A 21,230-nucleotide genomic window follows, 5' to 3' on the forward strand; every position below is an offset into this window, starting at 1 on the left:
TTTATTAATGCAAGTTTTAATTATACAGTTGGTCGACCTCATTCTTGAGCGGGTGGAAAGTGAAGGGCGGTTGGGGGATGGCCTGGTGGTACGATTGTCAGGTTTGATGCAGACAGATGATAGATTGGCACTGCGAGAAATTACTCAGCAACTCAAGCTAGAGAATGTTGTAGCCAATAAAGTATTTGGCAGTTTTGCAGGTGAGCTACATTATCACAAGCTTGAGTTTTTGTATTGCATCAGTTTGTCATGGCTTTTTTGAACTAGTGCAGATGTACAAAATTTCCTGGAATATTTGTATGTGACATTCTTTTTTCTTAAGTTACTTGGTTGAGTACTAAAGGTGGTCTTTAATAACATGGTGAACTTTGTTGTTGCAGAGAACTTGTCCTTCATGTTGGAGAGCCTCAGCTCGGGTAGTAGGTCCAAGTCGAAACCGGTAGTATTTATTCTGGATGAATTTGATCTGTTCTGTCATCATCGCAATCAGACATTACTCTATAACTTGTTTGATGTGGCACAGTCTGCACAGGTTAGCTTTTTTTGTGATTTGAAATTTATTAACTCCTGATCAGTGGCATACACTTATCACTAGATTTAATAGAAAAAAGAGGGGGAAGATCAATCTGATATTTCTGATTGTCCAAAGTTTAGGTTTACTAAAAACATTGAAAAAATTCTACAAGTCAAGCAATTTCCCATATAAAAGGGAGGAAGCCTATTTGTATACAGATAGACAAAAGTAAAGCCAGTAATATGGCATTTAAAAAGATGTACACTGTAAAAGTAATGTAAGCACTACACTCAGATGATTAAACGCATCTTAAACATTTGAATTTCTCCTATCTGTCTTCCTAAGATTCTAAGTCTGTCCTGTACAGTGTCATTTGTACAATCACTCCTTCATATGGTTTTATCTTTGCATCCATCCCTAGATACCTGTTTGTCATGACATTTTTCATTGCTCCAAGATTATTTACTTCCTTCCCTCATTCTACAGATCACCAGATCACCTCCATCCCCACTCCTCCATCTCCTGCCACATGTGACCCCAAATGCTTTCTCCAGCCTCTCTCCTTTAACACTTATCTCCAACTCACTACCACCCTCTCCCCTTGTATATCTGATCATTTTACCTTTATAAACATTTACTCCTAGCATGCTCCTCTTACAGCCCCTCTTGAGCTCTATCACTAAATGCTTTAGACTCTCCTCTGACCTAGCCACAATTGCAGTGTCATCAGCAAACAATAACTGACTCACCTCATGTGTCCCACAACTCTCTCCAACCATCTCCAATCCCCTGGTCATCACCCTCACATTTACCTACCATGACACCCCATCCATATACACATTGAAGAGTACATACATACATTTAGATATACCAAAGGTTTTTTCTCTCTTACACAGGAGGTAACCAAAAAACAAAGGCATAAAAAACACTCCCACCCATTCCATCCCCTACATACTCCACTTTCCTCTACCCTATTCCCTCCCTCTTCCCTCCCTCTTCTCTTGGCACCTCCTGGTTGACAGGTCATTCCTGCATCTTGTCCACTGCCCTGGTTTCCTTGAGTTGCACTAAGTGGAAAACCTACAGCCCCACAGTACCTGGCAATGGTCCTTAGAACCTTCTGCAGAACTCTCTTAGAAGAAACTTAGACTGCTATCTATTGTATCAGTGTGGGACTGTTTCTATGTTACCAGCTCAAAATTATAGGGAAAGGAGAGCAGTTGCTGATTATTAGTTCTCCATGTGTGAAAAAATGTGAGAAATACAGTTGAAGTTGATAGAGAGATCTTGGGCCTAGTCCAGAGACTTGAGTGTCAGCCCCTCAAGGCTTTACACATATTTTGAAAATGGGCATCTGTGATACCCATCTTGCAAGACCACCACATGCATTGGTCCTCACAGTGAACAACCATGGTGATACCATGCAATCTTTCACAGCTTTACCTTCACCTCAAACAACTCAATCATCATTTCTAACCCTAACAATCTCCACTACTTATACAAAAATTTTTACTGCTCTGAACAACTTTTCCCTCTATATCATTCATCTGCAACACCACCCTCAATGCTTTCTTGTCAATCCTGTCACAAACCTTCTTTAGATCCATAACCCCTCAAAAAAAAAAAAGAAAAAAAAATCCCTTTGCCAAAAGCTTCTAGCATAAAAAATTGATCCCTGTATCCTCTACCTTTCTTAAGTCTACACTGTTCTTCCCCAATTACTCCCTCTGTTTCCCTCCTAATCCTCTCAATTAACACCCTCCCATATGCCTTTACAAGTACACTTAAGAGACTGATCCCTTTAAAACAACTGCATTGATTAAGTAGAATTACTAGACAATAATTTGTTCCTTGTTTTCTGCAGGCTCCCATCTGTGTTATTGGCTTGACTTGCCGTCTAGATGTTGTTGAGCTCTTGGAGAAGAGAGTTAAGTCACGCTTCTCCCATCGTCAGATTTTCCTGTTCCCAAGTGATAAGTTTGATCCAGATTTCCTTGGGTTGACCAGACTGATGCTTTCACTTCCTGATTCCTATCCAAATATTGTAAGTTTAAACTCTGGATAACCCATGGGCTTTTTGGTGGGTGGGAATGTGGAAAGGTGAATTTTAAATCTTTTTATATGATATTTGGAATGGAGCTTCTTGTGGAGGTGGGGTTGAAACCTGCCTCCCATCAGATCCACCAACTCCATTATATGGTTGGCTGGGGCTGATACAAATGAAGCAATCAGTCAGTCAATCCATTGCCCCTAAACTCTCTTACAGAAGACACCTGTGAAGCATGATCATGTAGCCATGCCCAGGGTGAATCTCCAGAAGGGTTTCCATGTGGTTACCTGAATCGTTCTGTTCCTCTGCAGGGACGATTGACTATCCTTCTTACCAGCTGAGCTAAGGAGGCTTAGAATGGATACAGTGGCTCTCCCATGTGAGATCAGGTAGTTGTGAGATCAGTAGATAGGGTTGCACCTACTACTGGGTCTGGTCACATCTCAAAGGGTGCAATAGCTAATGCATAGCTAGTTGACTACACCTATAGGGATTATAGAACTTGTTGATGTCAGTGATGTGAAAGCACACCTTGGAATTCACCTCTCTATGGCAGTATATGCTCCTTTTGAGGTGTATGAACTTAATAGATTTTCTATGCTAACCTCGATTATTGTAAACAAATAATTCTCGTGGGATGTACTTGTAGTTTTGGATTATTTCACTGTGGTTGTTGGCACTAGCAGAGCTGGTTATGAAGTACATGTTGATCTCCATGGCTCAGGGACCAAAAACACCAAGTCTTGTCTTGTGAATTTTGCAAAATGTAAAAGGTTTCGTATTACACATTCCTGGTTCAAAGTATGAGAGACATACCAATGGACTTTATGTAGCAGTGCTGGAAGTTTGGCAAAGGAGATTAATCATATCCTAGTTGGTATTTCTATTTCTTGGAGGATCCTACAGAGCTTTAGGGTTTACCAGAGTGCTAAATTCTGTGGAACCAAGCATAGACTTGGGGATGCAAAACATGGGCTGCAGGTCAAATTCAGGATAATTCTGCATTATCCACTGGGTTTCATCTTGAGAAACTATGCATGTACTCATAAGTATGCAGTAGCAGTCATTTATCAATTAATCCATACCCCCTGGTCTCTTTTGTAGAAGACCCAGTCTTCATATGATTAGAAGTGCTTGGCATCATAGAGGTAAACCCTGAAGAACTGTGGGATACCTTCAAATGTGAAAGCTGTTGAAATGTATAGGAAGACATACATGGTCAGAGAATGGTGTAGCATCATGTGAGACATTAGAAAATATAGAGATGAGTCATGGTATCAGATTGGCTGGGGATCTGGACCAATACTGGATTCTGAAATGAAGAAGAGCTCTACTGATAAGGGATAAGGAGATGTATGTCAGGGAACTCATTGAGGACATTAAGAGCCATTTCATTGTGAATAATCTTAGATCTGCCGACTAGGTCATGAAGAAATTCCACACCAAATTTATGACCCAGGTGAGCACTAGACAGACATCTGGTGAGCAACTGTTGTCAGATATGTATAGGTTTAGAGTTCATTGGGTCACATACTTAGAACAATTTTACATGGTTCTTTTGATGAGCCAGCTTTTCATAACCAGCAAAAACTGCAGTGGCACTATGTACAGGTTATGGTTCACCACCCTGTATTAAAACAGTACCAACATGGAATCAGCATGGTAACAGACTTCATGTACCCCAGATACAACCACCACACAGAAGGCACAGAGCACTTTATATGCACTGTCCTACTATCACTCCCTCTAAACAGCAAGACAATATCCCTTCACCGAGTGACTTATGGACACAATTGATAGCCATAGATGCTATGTTGGGGGCTGAAGGTCTCTTGCAAGAGAGAACTGGAACATTGGATTGAATGACTACACATTTTTTATACTTGAAATGATAAAATGTATTTTATAATAATATGAATATCAACAGTGTCACCAGAAGGCATGGAATGCTGATATAAAAACTTTGTTAACCAACCCTGAGGTACAAAGTGTGTTAAAGAGCTTACACAGTACATCAAGAGATATTAGAAGTCTACAGACCTTACTTGTAAGTATTTTCCTGTGCAATAAAACACCCTCCATCCACAAGGAGCTAAATAAAACAGAAATAATTGATGGGTAGGGGTGCTTGGATGCCTTGACTGGCTACCTCCCTTGTAAGGGGAAGAAGTCTTTTGGTATCTTCATATTCTTGTTTGTTTACTTATTGTAAGCTCAACTGCCAGTGATTCTTTCCTCTCTTCTTCTACCTCCCTCTCTTTTTCTCCCTGTTTCTCTCCCTTTCTCACTTCCTCCCCCCCTCCCCCTTCCTCCTGTTAGGCTGGGTCTCTTTTCCCCCCTGTCAACCTTTGCTTTGAATCTGTTTATGATGCTGGCTTGGATTCAATTTTCATCGAACTTGTTCCATAAAGCTACACTTCTGTGTGGAAAGCTGTACTTCCTAACATTTCATTTTTTCTTCCATCCCTTATCTTTGATGTCCTGTCATACTGCTTGGTTCAGAGGCAGTGCAGCAAGGCACAGTTCCATGGTAGGGGATGACTGCCAGAGTCAGTTTACTTCCACTGCTTCACTTTTTGGCAACCTTTGATTTCAGGGCAAGAGGAATGTGCACATGCATGTCTCTCAGTTTTGCCATTTTTGTTTGGCATAATCTATCAGTTGTTGCCCTTTTCATGTATATCTATATACCATAAGGTGTCTTCTCCCTTATAAGATAAGGTAACCAGCCAAGGGATGCACCCACCCTCCACCCATCCCACATGCATCACACACCCATCCAACACCATTTGTTTTCCTTTTTATCTTAGCTCCTTGTGGATGAAGGGCCAATATCTACCCCTTCTTCACTGCCTGGGTTAAGCAGTATATCTAAAAGTATTCTGAATATTCACAGTTGTGTGTAAATATTCAATTAAACTATTATTCATACACTTAATGATTAAAATTTATGCCCCACAGTTGCTATGCATTGCACAACTGAACACAGAAAATCCTGTCTTGGTGGCAAATATGTTTCTAGAAGCACAGAAAAATATGACATTGGATGCCAGGACCAGTGTGCTGCGAGGACTTTCCACTCTGCAGTTGTGTCTTGTAAGTAGCTGATATTGATTTTTCTTAAGTTCTTGATATACCTTAGTGGAGAAAAATAAATCTATTTCTATATATACCAAGGGCTTTTCCCCCTTATTAGGGGGCTAACCAAGTCAAAAGGTACCTATTCCACTCCTATCCACCACCCTCTCATCTTTGCACCTCGTGGATGAAGCCTCTTTCCTTCCCATCCATCTCATCCTCAGTCGTCCCCTCAAGTTCACTCCCTCCACCTCTGTCTTCCACACCTTGTTTACTAACTTTTCTTCACTCATTCTTTCCATGTGTCTAAACCATCCCAGTACTCTTTCTTCAGCCCTATCTGCAATATATATTCTACCTCCATTCACCTCCTTACCTCCTCATTTCTCACTATCCAACCTAGTAACTCCTACCATACTTCTCAGACATTTCATCTCAAACACATTTAAACTTATCATCTCTGCCTCTTTTGAATTCCAAGTCTCTGCCTCATACAATGTCATTGGCACAATCACCCTTTCATATAATCTCTGCATTCATTCCCAGATGCCTATTTCTCATTACACTTTTTAATCCCCCAAGGTATTTACTTGCTTCTCTCATTCTACAATTTACCTACACCACTCCTCCCTTTCCTGCCACATATGAGTCCCAAGTACCTAAAACTATCCACTTCCTCCACTTTCAATTTGCTATTCCCTTGTACATCTTACCACCTTACTTTTACCCACATTTACTTCAACTTTCTCCTGTTGCATACTTTCCCATACTCTGTCACTAACTGCATTAATCTCCCCTCTTACCATGCCACAAGCACAATGTTATCAGCAAACAACAACTAGAGCATCTCCAACTTCTCTCCATTTCTTTAACCATTTCCATTCCCTTGCCCATTACTCTTGCATATACCTCCCACACCACCCCATCCACGTACACATTGAACAGCCACAGCGACATGACACATCCTTGATGCAGCCCCACATTTTCCTCAAACTGCTCTCTCCATTTCCAAATTTAACACAGGCTCTACTGCTCTTGTAAAAACTCTTGACTGCCCGTAACAGCTTTCCCTCAATCCCATATATATGCAATACCTCCCACAGTGCCTTCCTGTCTACCCTGTCATTAGCCTTCTCCAAATCCATAAAGGCCCAAAAGACATTTTTAACTTTTGCTAAAGCTTTCTCACATATCTGCCTTACCACAAAAATCTTATATAGGCAACCTCTACCTTTCCTAAATCCACACTGCTCCTCACCAATTCCTCCCTCTGTTCCTCTCCTCCTCTCAAAACCCTCCCCATAAGCCTTCTCGGCTACACTCTACAAACTAATCCCTCTAAAACTACTACATTTACATTTGTCCCCTTTTCCTTTGTAAAGTAGAACTAGACATTCTTCATCCTCTGGCACTACCCTCCCATAGACATAGATTAAATAACTTCATTAGACATTCCATGATAACTGTACCCCCTTCTTAAGACACTCCTCATGGCACCCATCTAACCCAGGTGCCTTACCCACTCTCATCATTTAAAAACTTATACCTCATCTTTTCTTGCATCTCCTTCATTTTCTTTTCCCATCACCATCATTTTCATCATCTAGGAGGTGCTAAGATGGGAGGGAGGGTGGAGGGGTGTGGAGTGTTTTCGGGGATGGACTGGGTGGGAATGATTTTATGCCTTGTCCTTTTTGGCTACCTCCCTGGTAAGGGGGAAAAAGCCTTGGTATATGTATGTATGTATGTATCATTTTCATAGCACCTCCCACTGCTATCACCAATCTCTCCTTATCTTCCTCCACATTCAACAGGTCTCTAAAATAATCTGTCCATCCTCCCCTTACTGCCTTTATTCTACTGCAACTGTCCCTCTGTTATGGTGTTCACTCTTAAAACTGTCTTGTCCCACTTCATTGAGTATATATTTCCAATTTTTTCTATCCCCTGTGGGAAGGGTAGGAAAGAATTCTGCCACCTTGTTCTGTGGGCCATAAAAGGCAGCTAAAATGGTATGGAGTGATGGGACTAGGTATCCTGCTCTTTGTAATCCTATTTTATGAGAAAGCAAGCAAGGCATAAAAGAGTCTGGGAGGAGATTTCCAACCAGAACCCTAAGCTTGGGTATTTTAATATGTGTGGGTGTCACTGGTAAGAAATGTAGTAACACATTTGTAAATCACAACTAACACCACAGTTAGACAAAAGAAAGAGTTGAGTAAGTGAAACTATATATATTTTGATTGCTAACTGCAATCCTCTTCAGTAGTACAAAGTGGAAGGAAGATGCTGTCTTAAATAGCAACCTCTTACAAAAGAAAGGGAACTTGGAAAAGAATAAATGTCACTACCCCAACCCTATGTGGTCTGAGGATGACATGAGGTCGGATCAGGGGGAGGAAACTTATTGACAATATGTTTGATGATGAATAGTCCTGATATTATGTCTGGGGTCCATTGACCCTTGGAAATATTCATCGTGGGCAGATATTCAATTAATGTGGATTCCACCATTTTCCTTCTAAACCCACAGCCTGATTTATAAATAAGGTCGGATTCCTCCCAGTTCACCCAGTGATTAAATTTATTTATGTGTTGAAACATGGCTGAATTTTCTTGGCTACGCTTAGTCAACCTCGTGTGTTCATTCAGTCTTGTCCTTAAGTCTCTCCCTGTCTGTCCTATGTATGAAAGGGAGTAAACACCTGGGATATGATCTTCTCTCAACCTCTGATGATTTTTTTTTTTTTTTTTTTAATAGTATTAGGGTAATTATGAATTAAATGTACCTTCTCTTTGGGAAGAAATTTGGACAAATAGCTAATGGACTCTGAGAAGGGGATGACAAGAGGATGTTGTCTCTCTTTTGGCTTAGTGGAAGGGGGATTGAAAAAGCTGGTTCTGGCATGGCTGAGGGCTTTATCCAGGAACCACTGAGGGTAAGCTAATTTTGTTAATTGGGACCTGATAGAAGTTAATTCATGTTCTAAAAATTGAGGGCTACAAATCCTAAAGGCTTCGGGACTTTTTTGTCCACTTCATTCCTCACCATGCACATTTGTACAGCCATCTTTAAAAGCTCTCACCCATTTCTGCACCTTCTCATCACTCATAATGTTTTCTCCATACACTTCACTGATCTGACGATGAATTTCAGCTGCTTTCACACCTGTAGCAGAGGGGATGAAGAAAGTAGTCTATCTAATATCAGCATTAGTAAAGAAGAAGTAGTCAAGCAGATTGAAAGACTTAAAGCTATAAAATCCCCGGGACCAGACAAAATTTTTCCAAGAATGCTTAAGGAGTGTAAATTTGAAATCTGCGACCAGTTAACTGAAATATTTGATAAATCGGTAGACACTGGTTTTGTGCCTATTGCTTGGAGGCAGGCAAACATTGTTCCTGTTTTTAAGAAGGGAGATAGATCGTCTATATGCAACTACAGGCCAATCAGTTTGACATCGGTTATAGGAAAAATGCTTGAATCAGTAATAGTAAATAGACTAGGAGAACACATTGAAAGACATAATTTAATTCACAATTCACAGCATGGTTTCTCCAAGGGTAAGTCATGTGTGACTAATCTTTTATCCTTTTACACTAAAGTATATAAGGCGTCAGATAACAATGATAATTACGATGTTATTTACCTTGACTTTAGCAAACCGTTCAAGAAAGTGCCACACCAGAGCCTACTAAATAAAATCAAAGCACATGGCATAGGAGGAAAAGTGTTAGAATGGATTAGAGCTTGGATTAGTAACAGAAAACAGTGGGTCACCATAAATGGAGTAAAATCTAGGTGGGGCAATGTTAATAGTGGGGTCCCCCAGGACTCTGTTTTGGGTCCCTTGTTGTTCATTATGTACATAAAAGACTTAGATGATGGGATAAATAGTGATGTTAGTAAGTTTGCAGATGACACTAAAATAGGATGCCAAATTAGGTCAGGAGACCACACAGAGATTCTGCAGGATGATCTTAACAATTGTTCACATGGTCGGTGAAATGGCAAATGAACTTCAATATCTCTAAATGTTGCATGTTAAATGTAGGGCTACACAATCCCAAAAATAGATACAGCTTAGATAACACGCATTTAGAGAAAACTGAGTGCGAGAGAGACTTGGGAGTTCAAGTGAGTCCGGACCTTAAAATCAGGAAACAGTGCATTCGTGCCAGGAATAAAACAAACAGAGCAGTAGGTTTCATTGCTAGGATGGTAAGGAATAGAAGTGCAGAGGTAATTATCAAACTCTAGTGATAGGCCCATCCTTGACTATGCGGTACAGTTTTGGTTTCCATCCTACAGAATGGACATCAATTCACTAGAATCAGTACAGAGAAGAATGACCAAAATAATACATGAACTCAGAAATTTGCCTTATGAAGAGAGGCTTAGGCACCTTAACTTACATTCTCTGGAAAGATGAGAGTGCAGAGTGATCTAATAGAGGTGTTCAAGTGGATCAAAGGCTATAATAAGGGTGATGCAAACAAGGTCATCATATTAAAACAACAGGGCAGGACTCGCAGTAATGGGTATAAACTGGATAAATTTAGATTTAAGAAGGAAATAGGCTAGAATTGGTTTACTAATAGGGTGGTCGACAAATGGAATAGACTTTGTAACCATGTAGTAAGTGCTGAAACTACCAGTTGTTTTAAGAAATGATTAGACAACTTTATGGATAGGGATGACAGGTGGTGATGGATATGGAGCTGCCTAGTGTAGGCCTTATGGTCTCTTGCAGTCTTCTTCATGCTTATGTTCTTATTTTCTTATGTTAAGAAAACAGATCACAGCGGCATTCTCAATCGGAGGAGGCATTTCAAATACTCACAAACAAACTTAAACACGGTCAGATAATTCCATAATTAAGTTGAAAAGTAGATTACAGTACAGGCTTTCATGTAAAAATAAAATTGTTACAAAGAGTCTACTTGTTTAATTTCTATTTCAAAATGGTACTTAAAAAACACACCTTGTGTGTGTGTGTGTATGTATATATATATATATATATATATATATATATATATATATATGTATGTATGTATATATGTGTGTGTGTGTATATATATATATATATGTGGCAGGGTGGTGAGATAAACACCGAGAACCGTTGAAGTTTTATTAACTGATGTTTCGCTCTTAACAGAGCTTCTTCAGAGTGTACAAACATAATCGGGAAATCAACAATTATATATCTTACATCATTCCGCGTTCCTTCCTTAACCCACCCCCTCCCTCCCTCTCGTACCCTTCAGCTCCTGTAAGATCATCCAGCCGGACATTTTGGACAGCTTAATAAAACCATCACGATGGTTACAGCAGGGCTGGGATGCTATAAAAGCTGCTTCTACTATTTTTCTTTTTTTCTTGTCTAATCCTTGTTTTAATATTTCCACTCCGTCCCAGTTAGGTAAATGCCCGTATTCCTCCGCATGAATCACCAGGGCGTTTGATGTTCGGTGGGCCCTCAGGTCGCTCTTGTGCTCATATGTCCGCTTGTGTATGCCTCTTCCTGTCTCCCCAAAGTAGTTTAGGTCACAGCCACCACATGGGATTCTGTAAACCATGCTGTTGTTATTATGTTCATTTCTACTCTTACCTCTCACTACTTCACCTATCTTCGTACTGGATGTACTGGCGATCTTCAGCCCTGCTCTGCGGAGCAAATGTCCTAACTCTTCTGTGTGCTTGGAGTTTGGAACTACAATGAAGCCACCTTCCTTGGTCTCCTTTTTCTCATCATTTCTCTTTTCCATTATTTTAAGAGCTATTTTCTTCAAACTATGGAGTAACCCTTCTGGATATTTTAGTCCTGAGAACACTTTAAAAATATATTTGATTTCTCTGTCAATATGTTCTTCACTACATACCCGGAACGCTCTGAGAAAAAATCCAATTATTACTCCTCTCTTTATCCTTTCACTATGTGCTGAAAAGTAGTGGATGAGGTCATTTTTGTTGGTCCGGCTGGATGATCTTACAGGAGCTGAAGGGTACGAGAGGGAGGGAGGGGGTGGGTTAAGGAAGGAACGCGGAATGATGTAAGATATATAATTGTTGATTTCCCGATTATGTTTGTACACTGAAGAAGCTCTGTTAAGAGCGAAGCGTCAGTAAATAAAACTTCAACGGTTCTCGGTGTTTATCTCACCACCCTGCCACTCATTTTGTCGTCCATTCCTCAACATATTTATGTATGTATATATACATATTTTGTTGGCATCCGTCTGTCTCGGGAGACAATGGTGGTCGCGTTTTTTTTTTTTTTTTTTTTTTTTTTTTAGTTTATGGTTGAGTTACAACGCCTGCTGTGGCTGTAGAGTCCAATTCTGGAGCGGCAGGCTCTATTACAGTTGTCACAGGTAAAGTCCGCGCCTGGCTGTGTGGGGGCTGCTGCTAGCCTCTGCCGTCTGCGCTCTCTTTTCTCATCCCACTGGTCCTCTGTATATATATATATATGTATATATATATATATATATATATATATATATATATATATATGTATATATATATATATATATATGTATATATATATATATATACATATATATATATATACATATATATATATATATATATATATATAATATATGTGTGTGTGTATATATATACAGTATGTATGTGTATACAGTGCTCGACAAAAGTTTACGGCGCCTCAGCGAATCTAAACAAAAATTCACAAAAATGTAATTAATCATTATATTTATTGGATTTTTACTCACCTAATACTTGGTTGGGAGTCCTTTGCGCTTTAACACAGCCTCAAGACGTGGAAGTGAAGCAGCTAGGTTGTGGAGGGTTGTAGGCTCAAAATTATCCCAGATTTCCTGAATGGCTGCCTCGAGCTTGGGTATAGAGCTGACGTCTTTGCCTTGTAACCTCTTCTTTATAATGTGCCACAAATTTTCAATTGGGTTCAAATCAGGGCTATTACCTGGCCAGTCCTTTATAAAGTTCACTTCACAGTCGTTGAGCCTTTAAGTTCTTGGGTAACACTACTAATGACCCCAAGCCCTTGCCGCTGAAACAGCCCCACACCATTAAAGTATCAGGGAATTTGACAGTACCCTTGACGTACCGAGGGTCAAGCGGGTCACTTCCATGTCGCCGGTACACCTTTGCACCACGGTTACAGGTGACACTGAAGGTGGCCTCGTCAGACCACAAAACGTCAAGCCAGTCGTCCTCAGTCCAGTGAGAGTATTTCTTGTCAAATTCAATCCTTCTGGCTTTCTGCTTCTTGGTGACAAGTGGCTTAGCAACAGGCTGGTGACTCACGTACCCAAGCTCATGCACCCTTCGTGACACTGTCCTCACAGACACCTCACCAAACACCCCAGGGTTCTGTTCCTTCACTACCCTTGCTGTCTTACGAGCAGATGCCTCTAGAGTTCGTTTTATGATGGTATCTGCCCTTGTAGAAGTCTTTCTAGGGCGTCCTGAGCGTGGTTTGTGAGCAGGCAAAATGTCATCTGGCAAATCTCTTGCACGTGCACACCACTTCCTCACTGTAGACTTTGCACAGCTTAACTGTTCACTTATTTCCTTCGTTTTCTTGCCTGATTCACGTAGAGCAATGATCTGGGCTATTAACTGCTTGCTTCTATAAGCTGCATCGGCCATGGTAAGGTCACAGGATTGGAGCTACCAAAAAAAAATGTACCGCAGACACTCTCTCACAATGACAGCCACGTGGCAACTGAGTGGTGTTGTCTGGCAGCGGCGTATAGTTTGAGGGTTTGTTTACACTGTTTACACTCTAGAGGCATCTCCTCGTAAGACAGCAAGGGTAGTGAAGGAACAGAACCCTGGGGTGTTTGGTGAGGTGTCTGTGAGGACAGTGTCACGAAGGGTGCATGAGCTTGGGTACGTGAGTCACCAGCCTGTTGCTAAGCCACTTGTCACCAAGAAGCAGAAAGCCAGAAGGATTGAATTTGCCAAGAAATACTCTCACTGGACTGAGGACGACTGGCTTGACGTTTTGTGGTCTGACGAGGCCACCTTCAGTGTCACCTGTAACCGTGGTGCAAAGGTGTACCGGCGACATGGAAGTGACCTGCTTGACCCTCGGTACGTCAAGGGTACTGTCAAATTCCCTGATACTTTAATGGTGTGGGGCTGTTTCAGCGGCAAGGGCTTGGGGTCATTAGTAGTGTTACCCAAGAACTTAAAAGTGAACCAAAACGTGTACTTGGAGCTTCTGTGTGAAAATTTACCTGAATCATTTGAAAAAACAGGTGCCACAGTTTTTCAGCAGGACGGTGCCCACTGCCACACTGCTAAATCCATCACTACTTGGCTCAACGACTGTGAAGTGAACTTTATAAAGGACTGGCCAGGTAATAGCCCTGATTTGAACCCAATTGAAAATTTGTGGCACATTATAAAGAAGAGGTTACAAGGCAAAGACGTCAGCTCTATACCCAAGCTCGAGGCAGCCATTCAGGAAATCTGGGATAATTTGGAGCCTACAACCCTCCACAACCTAGCTGCTTCACTTCCACGTCGTCTTGAGGCTGTGTTAAAGCGCAAAGGACTCCCAACCAAGTATTAGGTGAGTAAAAATCCAATAAATATAATGATTAATTACATTTTTGTGCATTTTTGTTTAGATTCGCTGAGGCGCCGCGAACTTTTGTCGAGCACTGTACATATATATATATATATATATATATATATATACATATATATATATACATATACATATATATATATATATATATATATATATATATCACTGGTGAGAAATGTAGTAACACATTTGTAAATCACAACTAACACCACAGTCGGACGAAATAAAGAGTTGAGTAAGCGAAACTATATATTTAGATTGCTAACTGCAATCCTCTTCAGCTAGCAATATGCCCACTTGTCCGTTCGCACTTCCTTGTCCATATCATTTACCCCCCTGGAGGATTCTTTTAATAGCTCAGGTGTTAACATCTTTCAACAAGATCACGCCCCAGCCCACACTGCTCGTTGTGTTACTTAGTGGCTTAAAGACTGTCATATACCTTACATAGCAGACTGGCCAGGCAGTAGTCCTGACATAAACCCAATAGAAAACCTGTGGAACCACATTAAACAAGACCTGGAGGGTAAAGATTTTTTTCTTTCTTTTTCTCTCTCACAATATTCATGGTGTGAGCAAAACTGTTGAGAGAGGCAGGGGAATGGATTGATTGATTTGTACATCTCTATTTTTCCTCAAAGATTGGCACTTCAAGAATAAACTATTTGTGCATGTTAAGGTCCAAGTTAGTTGTACAAATAATTTTTAAAGTATGTCATGAGAAGCATGAGCATTCTGGAAAAGAAAAGGAAAGTCACTTCATAGAAAGTATAATCAGTAGAAAACCTCTTCATTTTGTTCATAAAGCCACATATGAAATTGTATCTAATTAATTGATATTATGACAGGTGGTGGCAATGAAGCATCTGGTACAGATTTATGAAGGTGAACCATTCAACTTTGAGATGGTTTTACACGAGTACCTCAAATTCAGCCAGCGCAAGTCTTCCATGCAGAGCTTTGATAGACCTGTTGTTTTGAAGGCTTTTGACCAGTTGCAGGTGAGAAGGTTGTGTAATAGTAGTGCATTGCATATATCACACAGAATTAGCTTAGTTGAAAGTGTACTTGAATGACATCATGTATATTTTGATAATTTACATTTTTCCCTACCTAGTCACCTGTTACATATAAGGTAGGGTTGGCTATGTATGAAACAATTGGGATTTTTGCATACTCTCTTATTGTACTGTAACTGTAAAAGATTTGTACTCATCTCTATTTTTGCATGAGGGGACAAGGAGGGAGGGTTGCCATGTAATTGAAGCTACTGGCCCTACCGTGGTTATGCTGTGTCTTGCTGCATTGCCTATGACCTGGTCAATGGGCAGGGGACAGGGATAACCCTTCGTTCACAAGAAACTGAGATAATAGAGAAATGATGGACGGGTGGGAATGGAATGGGTGTGAGTGGGTGCATGCCTTGGCTGGCTACTTCCTTTGTAAAGGGGAAGAAGCCTATTGATGTATAGGGTATAGGTAGATATATGGCTATTGGATTGTGATGTATAGGCAAGAGATCTTTGAGTATGCATGGAATGAGATTGTGGTATAGTCTTTATGAGGACACTAGCATCAAAGAGGTGGACTTACATAAAGTGATATCATCCAAGAAAAGGCAGAAACCTGGAGGATGACCCAAGATCCCTCACAGACCTTGATGTCTTTAGGATGCATGTCACCAAGCCCTCATCTCCACCCAGAGGTTTAGGACCAAGGGGCTAGTATTTGGTTTCTAGATTGGCCCTAAAAATTCACTCATTTTACTCTCACTTTCTTCTGACCCATCTTCATTTTTGTCTTTGTTTATTCGTACAAGAAGGTCCAGTGCCTGTCCACTTACACCTCTGTGTAGTTAGTGACATTGGAACCAGCAGCTTTCCTTTTTTCAGCAGAATCAATTAAATAATCAGTAACAGATACCACATCAGAAATAATATCAATCTAAACACAAAGAAATTAAGATACAAAAATCACAAACATTACATACCACCCTCCCCATTAGCCCCTCAGGGCTACATCCCCTAATCCCAGCCTCTCACTACACTGCTAAACAACATACTGGCTGGTAACATGAATGTACACCACCTAATATGGCTGTACATACAGGTGGTATATCAAAAAGGGAACAAAATACTAAAGCAACACCAAACAGACTAAACCCTGGCTAACATCTCCATTAGACAACTTCCCCAGTGCAACAAGCAAGTGAGATAACAATGTGCTCTCCCTGTCTCCGGCCATGAACAATTTAGGAAACCATGATCTCTGACCATTTTCCAGTAAAGATTTCCATACAACTTAAGAAAAAATAAAGCCTGCATACAAAATAAAAAGTGCAAATTACAAGAAAATAAAATAGCAGAAGTACTAGGAAGAAATAGAAAAGAGTAAGAGACCTTTACTAAAACGTAATTGCTATTGGTGGCCAAGTGAATTAGGGCATTGCTACTTGTGGTGGAGGTTGAGGTGATGGTTTGAGCCCTGCCACAGGCAAATTGAACCAAGGGCATGACTCATTAAATTCCATACTACAAGGGACATCATCTTAGCTTTCTGATAAGGGGGAGTTTTGTGACTTTAAACTGAATCAATCAGATATACGTACAGTATCCGCAAAAAGTATAGAGTGCTCCCCATTGAAATCAAGGCTTAAAAGTGCTCTGAACTTTTTGCGTTTCTTGCTGCTGTCTGGTATCCTGTCATTATTATTTTACATCTGGCAACTCAGCCAGCTCTCAGGCAGCTCAGCCAGCTTGCGTTTTCCCACCTCAGTGCTCTTCGAGCTTTTGTGGAGAGGGGTTGTGTTATTTTTTGCTCTGGCCTCCTACCTCCTATTTTTGTTGTTTCACTTTGTGGCACTGCAGTTTTAGGAGACATTCATCTTGATGGCTCCTACTAATCTTGGTGGTAAGGAAAAGGCTCATTTTGGCCTGGAAGTCTGAAAATGTGTTGATGAAAGAGATTTTGAGACATACAGTGTGATGTGAGAGCACCATTTAATGTCTGGTTGCTACAGCTTGTGGCCTCCCACCCAACATTGTACCACCTCGAAAACCTGTCCCTGGAAGGCCTAGAAAGACCTCCAAGTCTACTGACAACCTCCTACAATGTGAATCACTTAAGGATCCAGATATTACAGCAGGTGAACTCAAAAGAAGGCATCTGACTTTGATGCAAGGAGTGTCAGAATGAACCATGCAGCATTAGTGACAGAAAGAGCTCAGCCTAACCACGTACAAGCCTGCTGACAAACCGCTCCTTACCTTGCCAATGGTGAAGAAGAAACTTGCGTTTGCATGCAAATACAAAGACTGGACTGCTGAACAGTGGAGGAAGGTACTGTTTAGTGATGAAAGTACCTTAAGATGTGTCAGACCACGGCCAAGGAGGATCAGATGTCCCAAGAATTCCAATTGCTGCTCTCCTCAGTACACCCACAAAACAGTGAAGCATCCTGACAGTGTGATGGTGTGGGGTCATTTAGTGGTGCAAAGGGTTGTACTGGGTTGTTTTTCCTTCCAAAAAACATGAGAATGAGAGCTGATAATTATATCAAAGTGCTAGATGACCATATGTTGCATTTTTATGAGATTCATGGATGTGAGAAATTTTTGCAGGATAATGCACCAGGCCATAAGGCAAAACCAGTGATGAAATGGTTTTCTGATCATAATGTTGAGCTTATTGAGTGGCCAGGTAACTCTCCTGACTTAAATCCAATTGAGAATTGTTGGAATTATATGAAAAATTGGCTCTCAACCTGCAACACATCATCTGTGTCGCAGCCCTTCCATGAGATCTTGAAAATGTGGACCAAAGAAATGGAGCTGGATTACTTCAGAAAACTGTCTGATTCAATGCCAAGACATCTACAAAGGGTCATCAAAGCTAAAGGACAGATGATCAGATACTAAAAACTGAGTATTGTTTAATTTCATAACATTATTTTTGAGTACATGGGTGCAATCTCATTATGTTTGTGTTTTTTCCTTTGAGGGGGAGGGGTGCTCTATACTTTTTGCAGACACTGTATGTACATATACCCAAAGTTCCTTTCCCCCTTGTAAGGGGGTAGTCTAGTCAAGGTATACACCCACTCTTTACCCATCCCACACCCATCTAACACTTATTTGTTGTCCCTTCTGTTGAAATTGGAGAGCATCACTAGAAAAGCTGGCACTGCCTGGGAATTGAGCTCAGGAATTCCCACTTGCCACATAGGCATGCTTGCCAATTACACCACATTTGCCCCCAATGACCACCTGTATACCTTCTATATTAGCTTCTTGTGGATGAAGGGTCATTCCTGTCCCTACTTGCTACTTGGGTCAGTAGTAGTACAGCAAGATGCAGCATCACAGCAGATTCTGACAACTGAGGTTGGTTTATCCCCACCATTTCATTACATGGTAACCCTCCTCTATCATCTATTTGGGAAATTACAGATTAGACAAGAAGAAATCCCTTTGGGTTGCATAAACTTCGCATCCATTCACAGCCACTCTCTGTGCACATCTATTTCTTTCCTTCTCCTTTCACTTTCCTTTCCCTCTCCTATCTACTCCATCAAACTCCCCAATCTTACAGAGAAATCCCTCCTATAATATGCAAGAACCACACTAGTGCATGTGTTCAGGTCACTATCCAGCTATAAAGCAATACTAGCATAGAAAAGGTCCAGTCACACATGTATTTGCCTCATAAAAAACATCTCTTCTTACATGCCCTACCCTGGGCTTGCCCTAACAACACAACATCTCTTCCATATGTGATTTGTGGGCCAGTCTGGTGGCTGTTGCTGATTACCTGAGAACCATGGGTCTTCTGTAAGAGACCAATGGATTGATTGATTGAAATAAGTACACTTTAAAGTAGAGAACTTGCACAAGTAATATATACTATTCTATGTTTCAGTGTTTAGAGATAGTGCGTCCAGTGGATAGTGCCAAAGTACAGCGGGAATATCAACTAGTCAAACTTCTCCTCACCCCTTCACAAATCATGGAAGCCCTTTCTGATCTTCCTGGGCTTCCTACTGACCTTCAGCAATGGGCACATTCAGCTCTTGGTTGAGTTTGTTCTAAAGAGATGGAATGTGTACACTTATTTATTATTATTTTCATTCTTTTTCATTATTAACCCTAGTATACAAGGACAATGATGTTGGTGTCCTCAGGTATGAGTGGGTATATGAGGACACCAATGTCAATGTTCTGGTTATAGATAGTTTGTAGAGCTGACTGATTCTGTATTATGTGTTTGCTCTCCCTGGAGATTCATTATACAGATTGACCTCTCATTAACGGACTAAAAGGGGGGTAACGGTGTCCGTTGATGTGAATAATCCGTTGATTTGGAGTGGTTTTTGGGTGGCATAATGATTGCACAGCACTAAACAACAGCACCAAAACCAGCGAAAACACCGCAAACACAGCTAATAAACATCCAAACGTCCACACCGATCACGATCTTGTTAACTAGGAAACAAAACAAAGTGGATGCCATCAGCCACTCAGCGGACAAATGCCGAACTAACGGACGCATTCACCTTACCCGCGAAATTTAGACTGTCGGACCGGACCAGTGGATTTCTGACTGGACCAGCGGATTTTGCCCGTTGCATCCGATATCCAGTAATGCGGTGTCTGTTAATGAGATGTCAATCTGTAGTGCTCTTAAGGTTCTACTGCTCCATCAACCATTCCTGTTCACACCAATCATGGGTTATACATTGAGGGTGCTAGTGATAAGAGATAGTGGACTTGTGTGTATTACCTTTTTTTATATATATTTTTTACATAGAGAAATAATTTGTACAAGTTTGATCAAACCCCACCCTCATTTTGTTAGAATTTTTTTTTTACATATATTTAGAGAGAGAGAGAGAAAAGAATAAATTTACCATGAACAGGCTTGAGCTCATTTTCTGTGGTATCCACATTCAGGGTGAAAGAGAATGAAAGGAGACAGTGAGTGCTGAAACTACTATAACGGGTCACTATGAGCATAGCTCTTTTCACGCAAAATACAACTAGGTAAATACACACACAAAGGACTGGGAAAATGCCAATATTGTACCAATATATAAAGGAGGAAATAAAGATCCAACAAATTACAGACCAGTTTCCCTTACAAACACTAGCCAAAATTTTTGAATTGTGAAAAAGTTATTAAGAATAGATGGATAAAATATCTGGAAGAAAACAATATAATAAACCTGAGACAATTTGGATTTAGACAGGGAAGATCATGTGCCACAAATTTGATCTGTTTCTACTCAAGATTAATAGATATAATACAAGAGAAGGATGGGCTGATTGTACTTTCTTAGATTTACAAATAGCATGTTATTGTGGCAGAGTAGTATGCAGTTGATACTTTAGGGTCTATATGGGGTGCCCCTAAAGACCAGAGCCACACATCATTTTGTCTGTGATAGAAGAAGACTCTGTTCATAGAGAAATGATGACACTTTTATTATACTACAACTGTCCCTCCGTTATGCTGTCCCCCAACCCCTTGTTACTGTCCTGTACCATTTCTCTGAATATTCATTTCCTTTTTTTGCCTACCCTGTGGTGGGGGAAAAGAATGCTGCCACTAAGTTTTCCCACTTGAGTTGTAAAAGGTGACAAAAAATGGGACGGGGGTTAGGACTAGGAATCCTGCTACCTGTAGTCCCAGAGGGGACATTCCTAAAAAAAAGTAAAGGGCTTATGACAGGGTAGACAGGAAGGCATTGTGGGAGGTATTGCAGATATAGGGGTAGGAGGAAAGCTATTAAGAGCAGGCAAGAGTTTTTACGAGAGTAGTAGAGCTTGTGTTAGGATTAGAAATGGAGAGAGTGAATGGTTTAAGGTAAAGGTGGGACTTCATCAGGGATGTGTTATTTCTCTGACAGTTCAGTTTATACATGGATGGGGTGGTGTGAGAGATGAATGCAAGGGTAGTGGGTCAGGGATTGGAGATGGTTAAAGAAACTGGAGAAAAGTGGGAAAAA

General features: G+C 40.7%; 1 protein-coding gene across 1 annotated transcript in view; it reads left to right on the top strand.

Annotated features, from left to right (window-relative positions):
• The window catches only part of Orc4 (origin recognition complex subunit 4), a 39,854-nt gene extending 19,310 nt beyond the window's left edge, over nt 1-20,544 (top strand). The window contains exons 3-9 of the mRNA XM_076176734.1: nt 29-200; nt 381-532; nt 2,379-2,558; nt 4,492-4,611; nt 5,526-5,660; nt 15,076-15,228; nt 19,145-20,544. Coding sequence (XP_076032849.1) covers nt 29-200; nt 381-532; nt 2,379-2,558; nt 4,492-4,611; nt 5,526-5,660; nt 15,076-15,228; nt 19,145-19,303 — 1,071 coding nt within the window. The 3' untranslated portion in view covers nt 19,304-20,544. The remainder of the gene's footprint in view (nt 1-28; nt 201-380; nt 533-2,378; nt 2,559-4,491; nt 4,612-5,525; nt 5,661-15,075; nt 15,229-19,144) is intronic.
• The last annotated feature ends 686 nt before the right edge of the window (nt 20,545-21,230 follow it).

The sequence above is a fragment of the Oratosquilla oratoria genome, chromosome 39, assembly GCF_046742065.1.
Source record: "Oratosquilla oratoria isolate Oo_2021 chromosome 39, ASM4674206v1, whole genome shotgun sequence".
Taxonomy (NCBI): Eukaryota; Metazoa; Arthropoda; class Malacostraca; order Stomatopoda; family Squillidae; genus Oratosquilla; species Oratosquilla oratoria.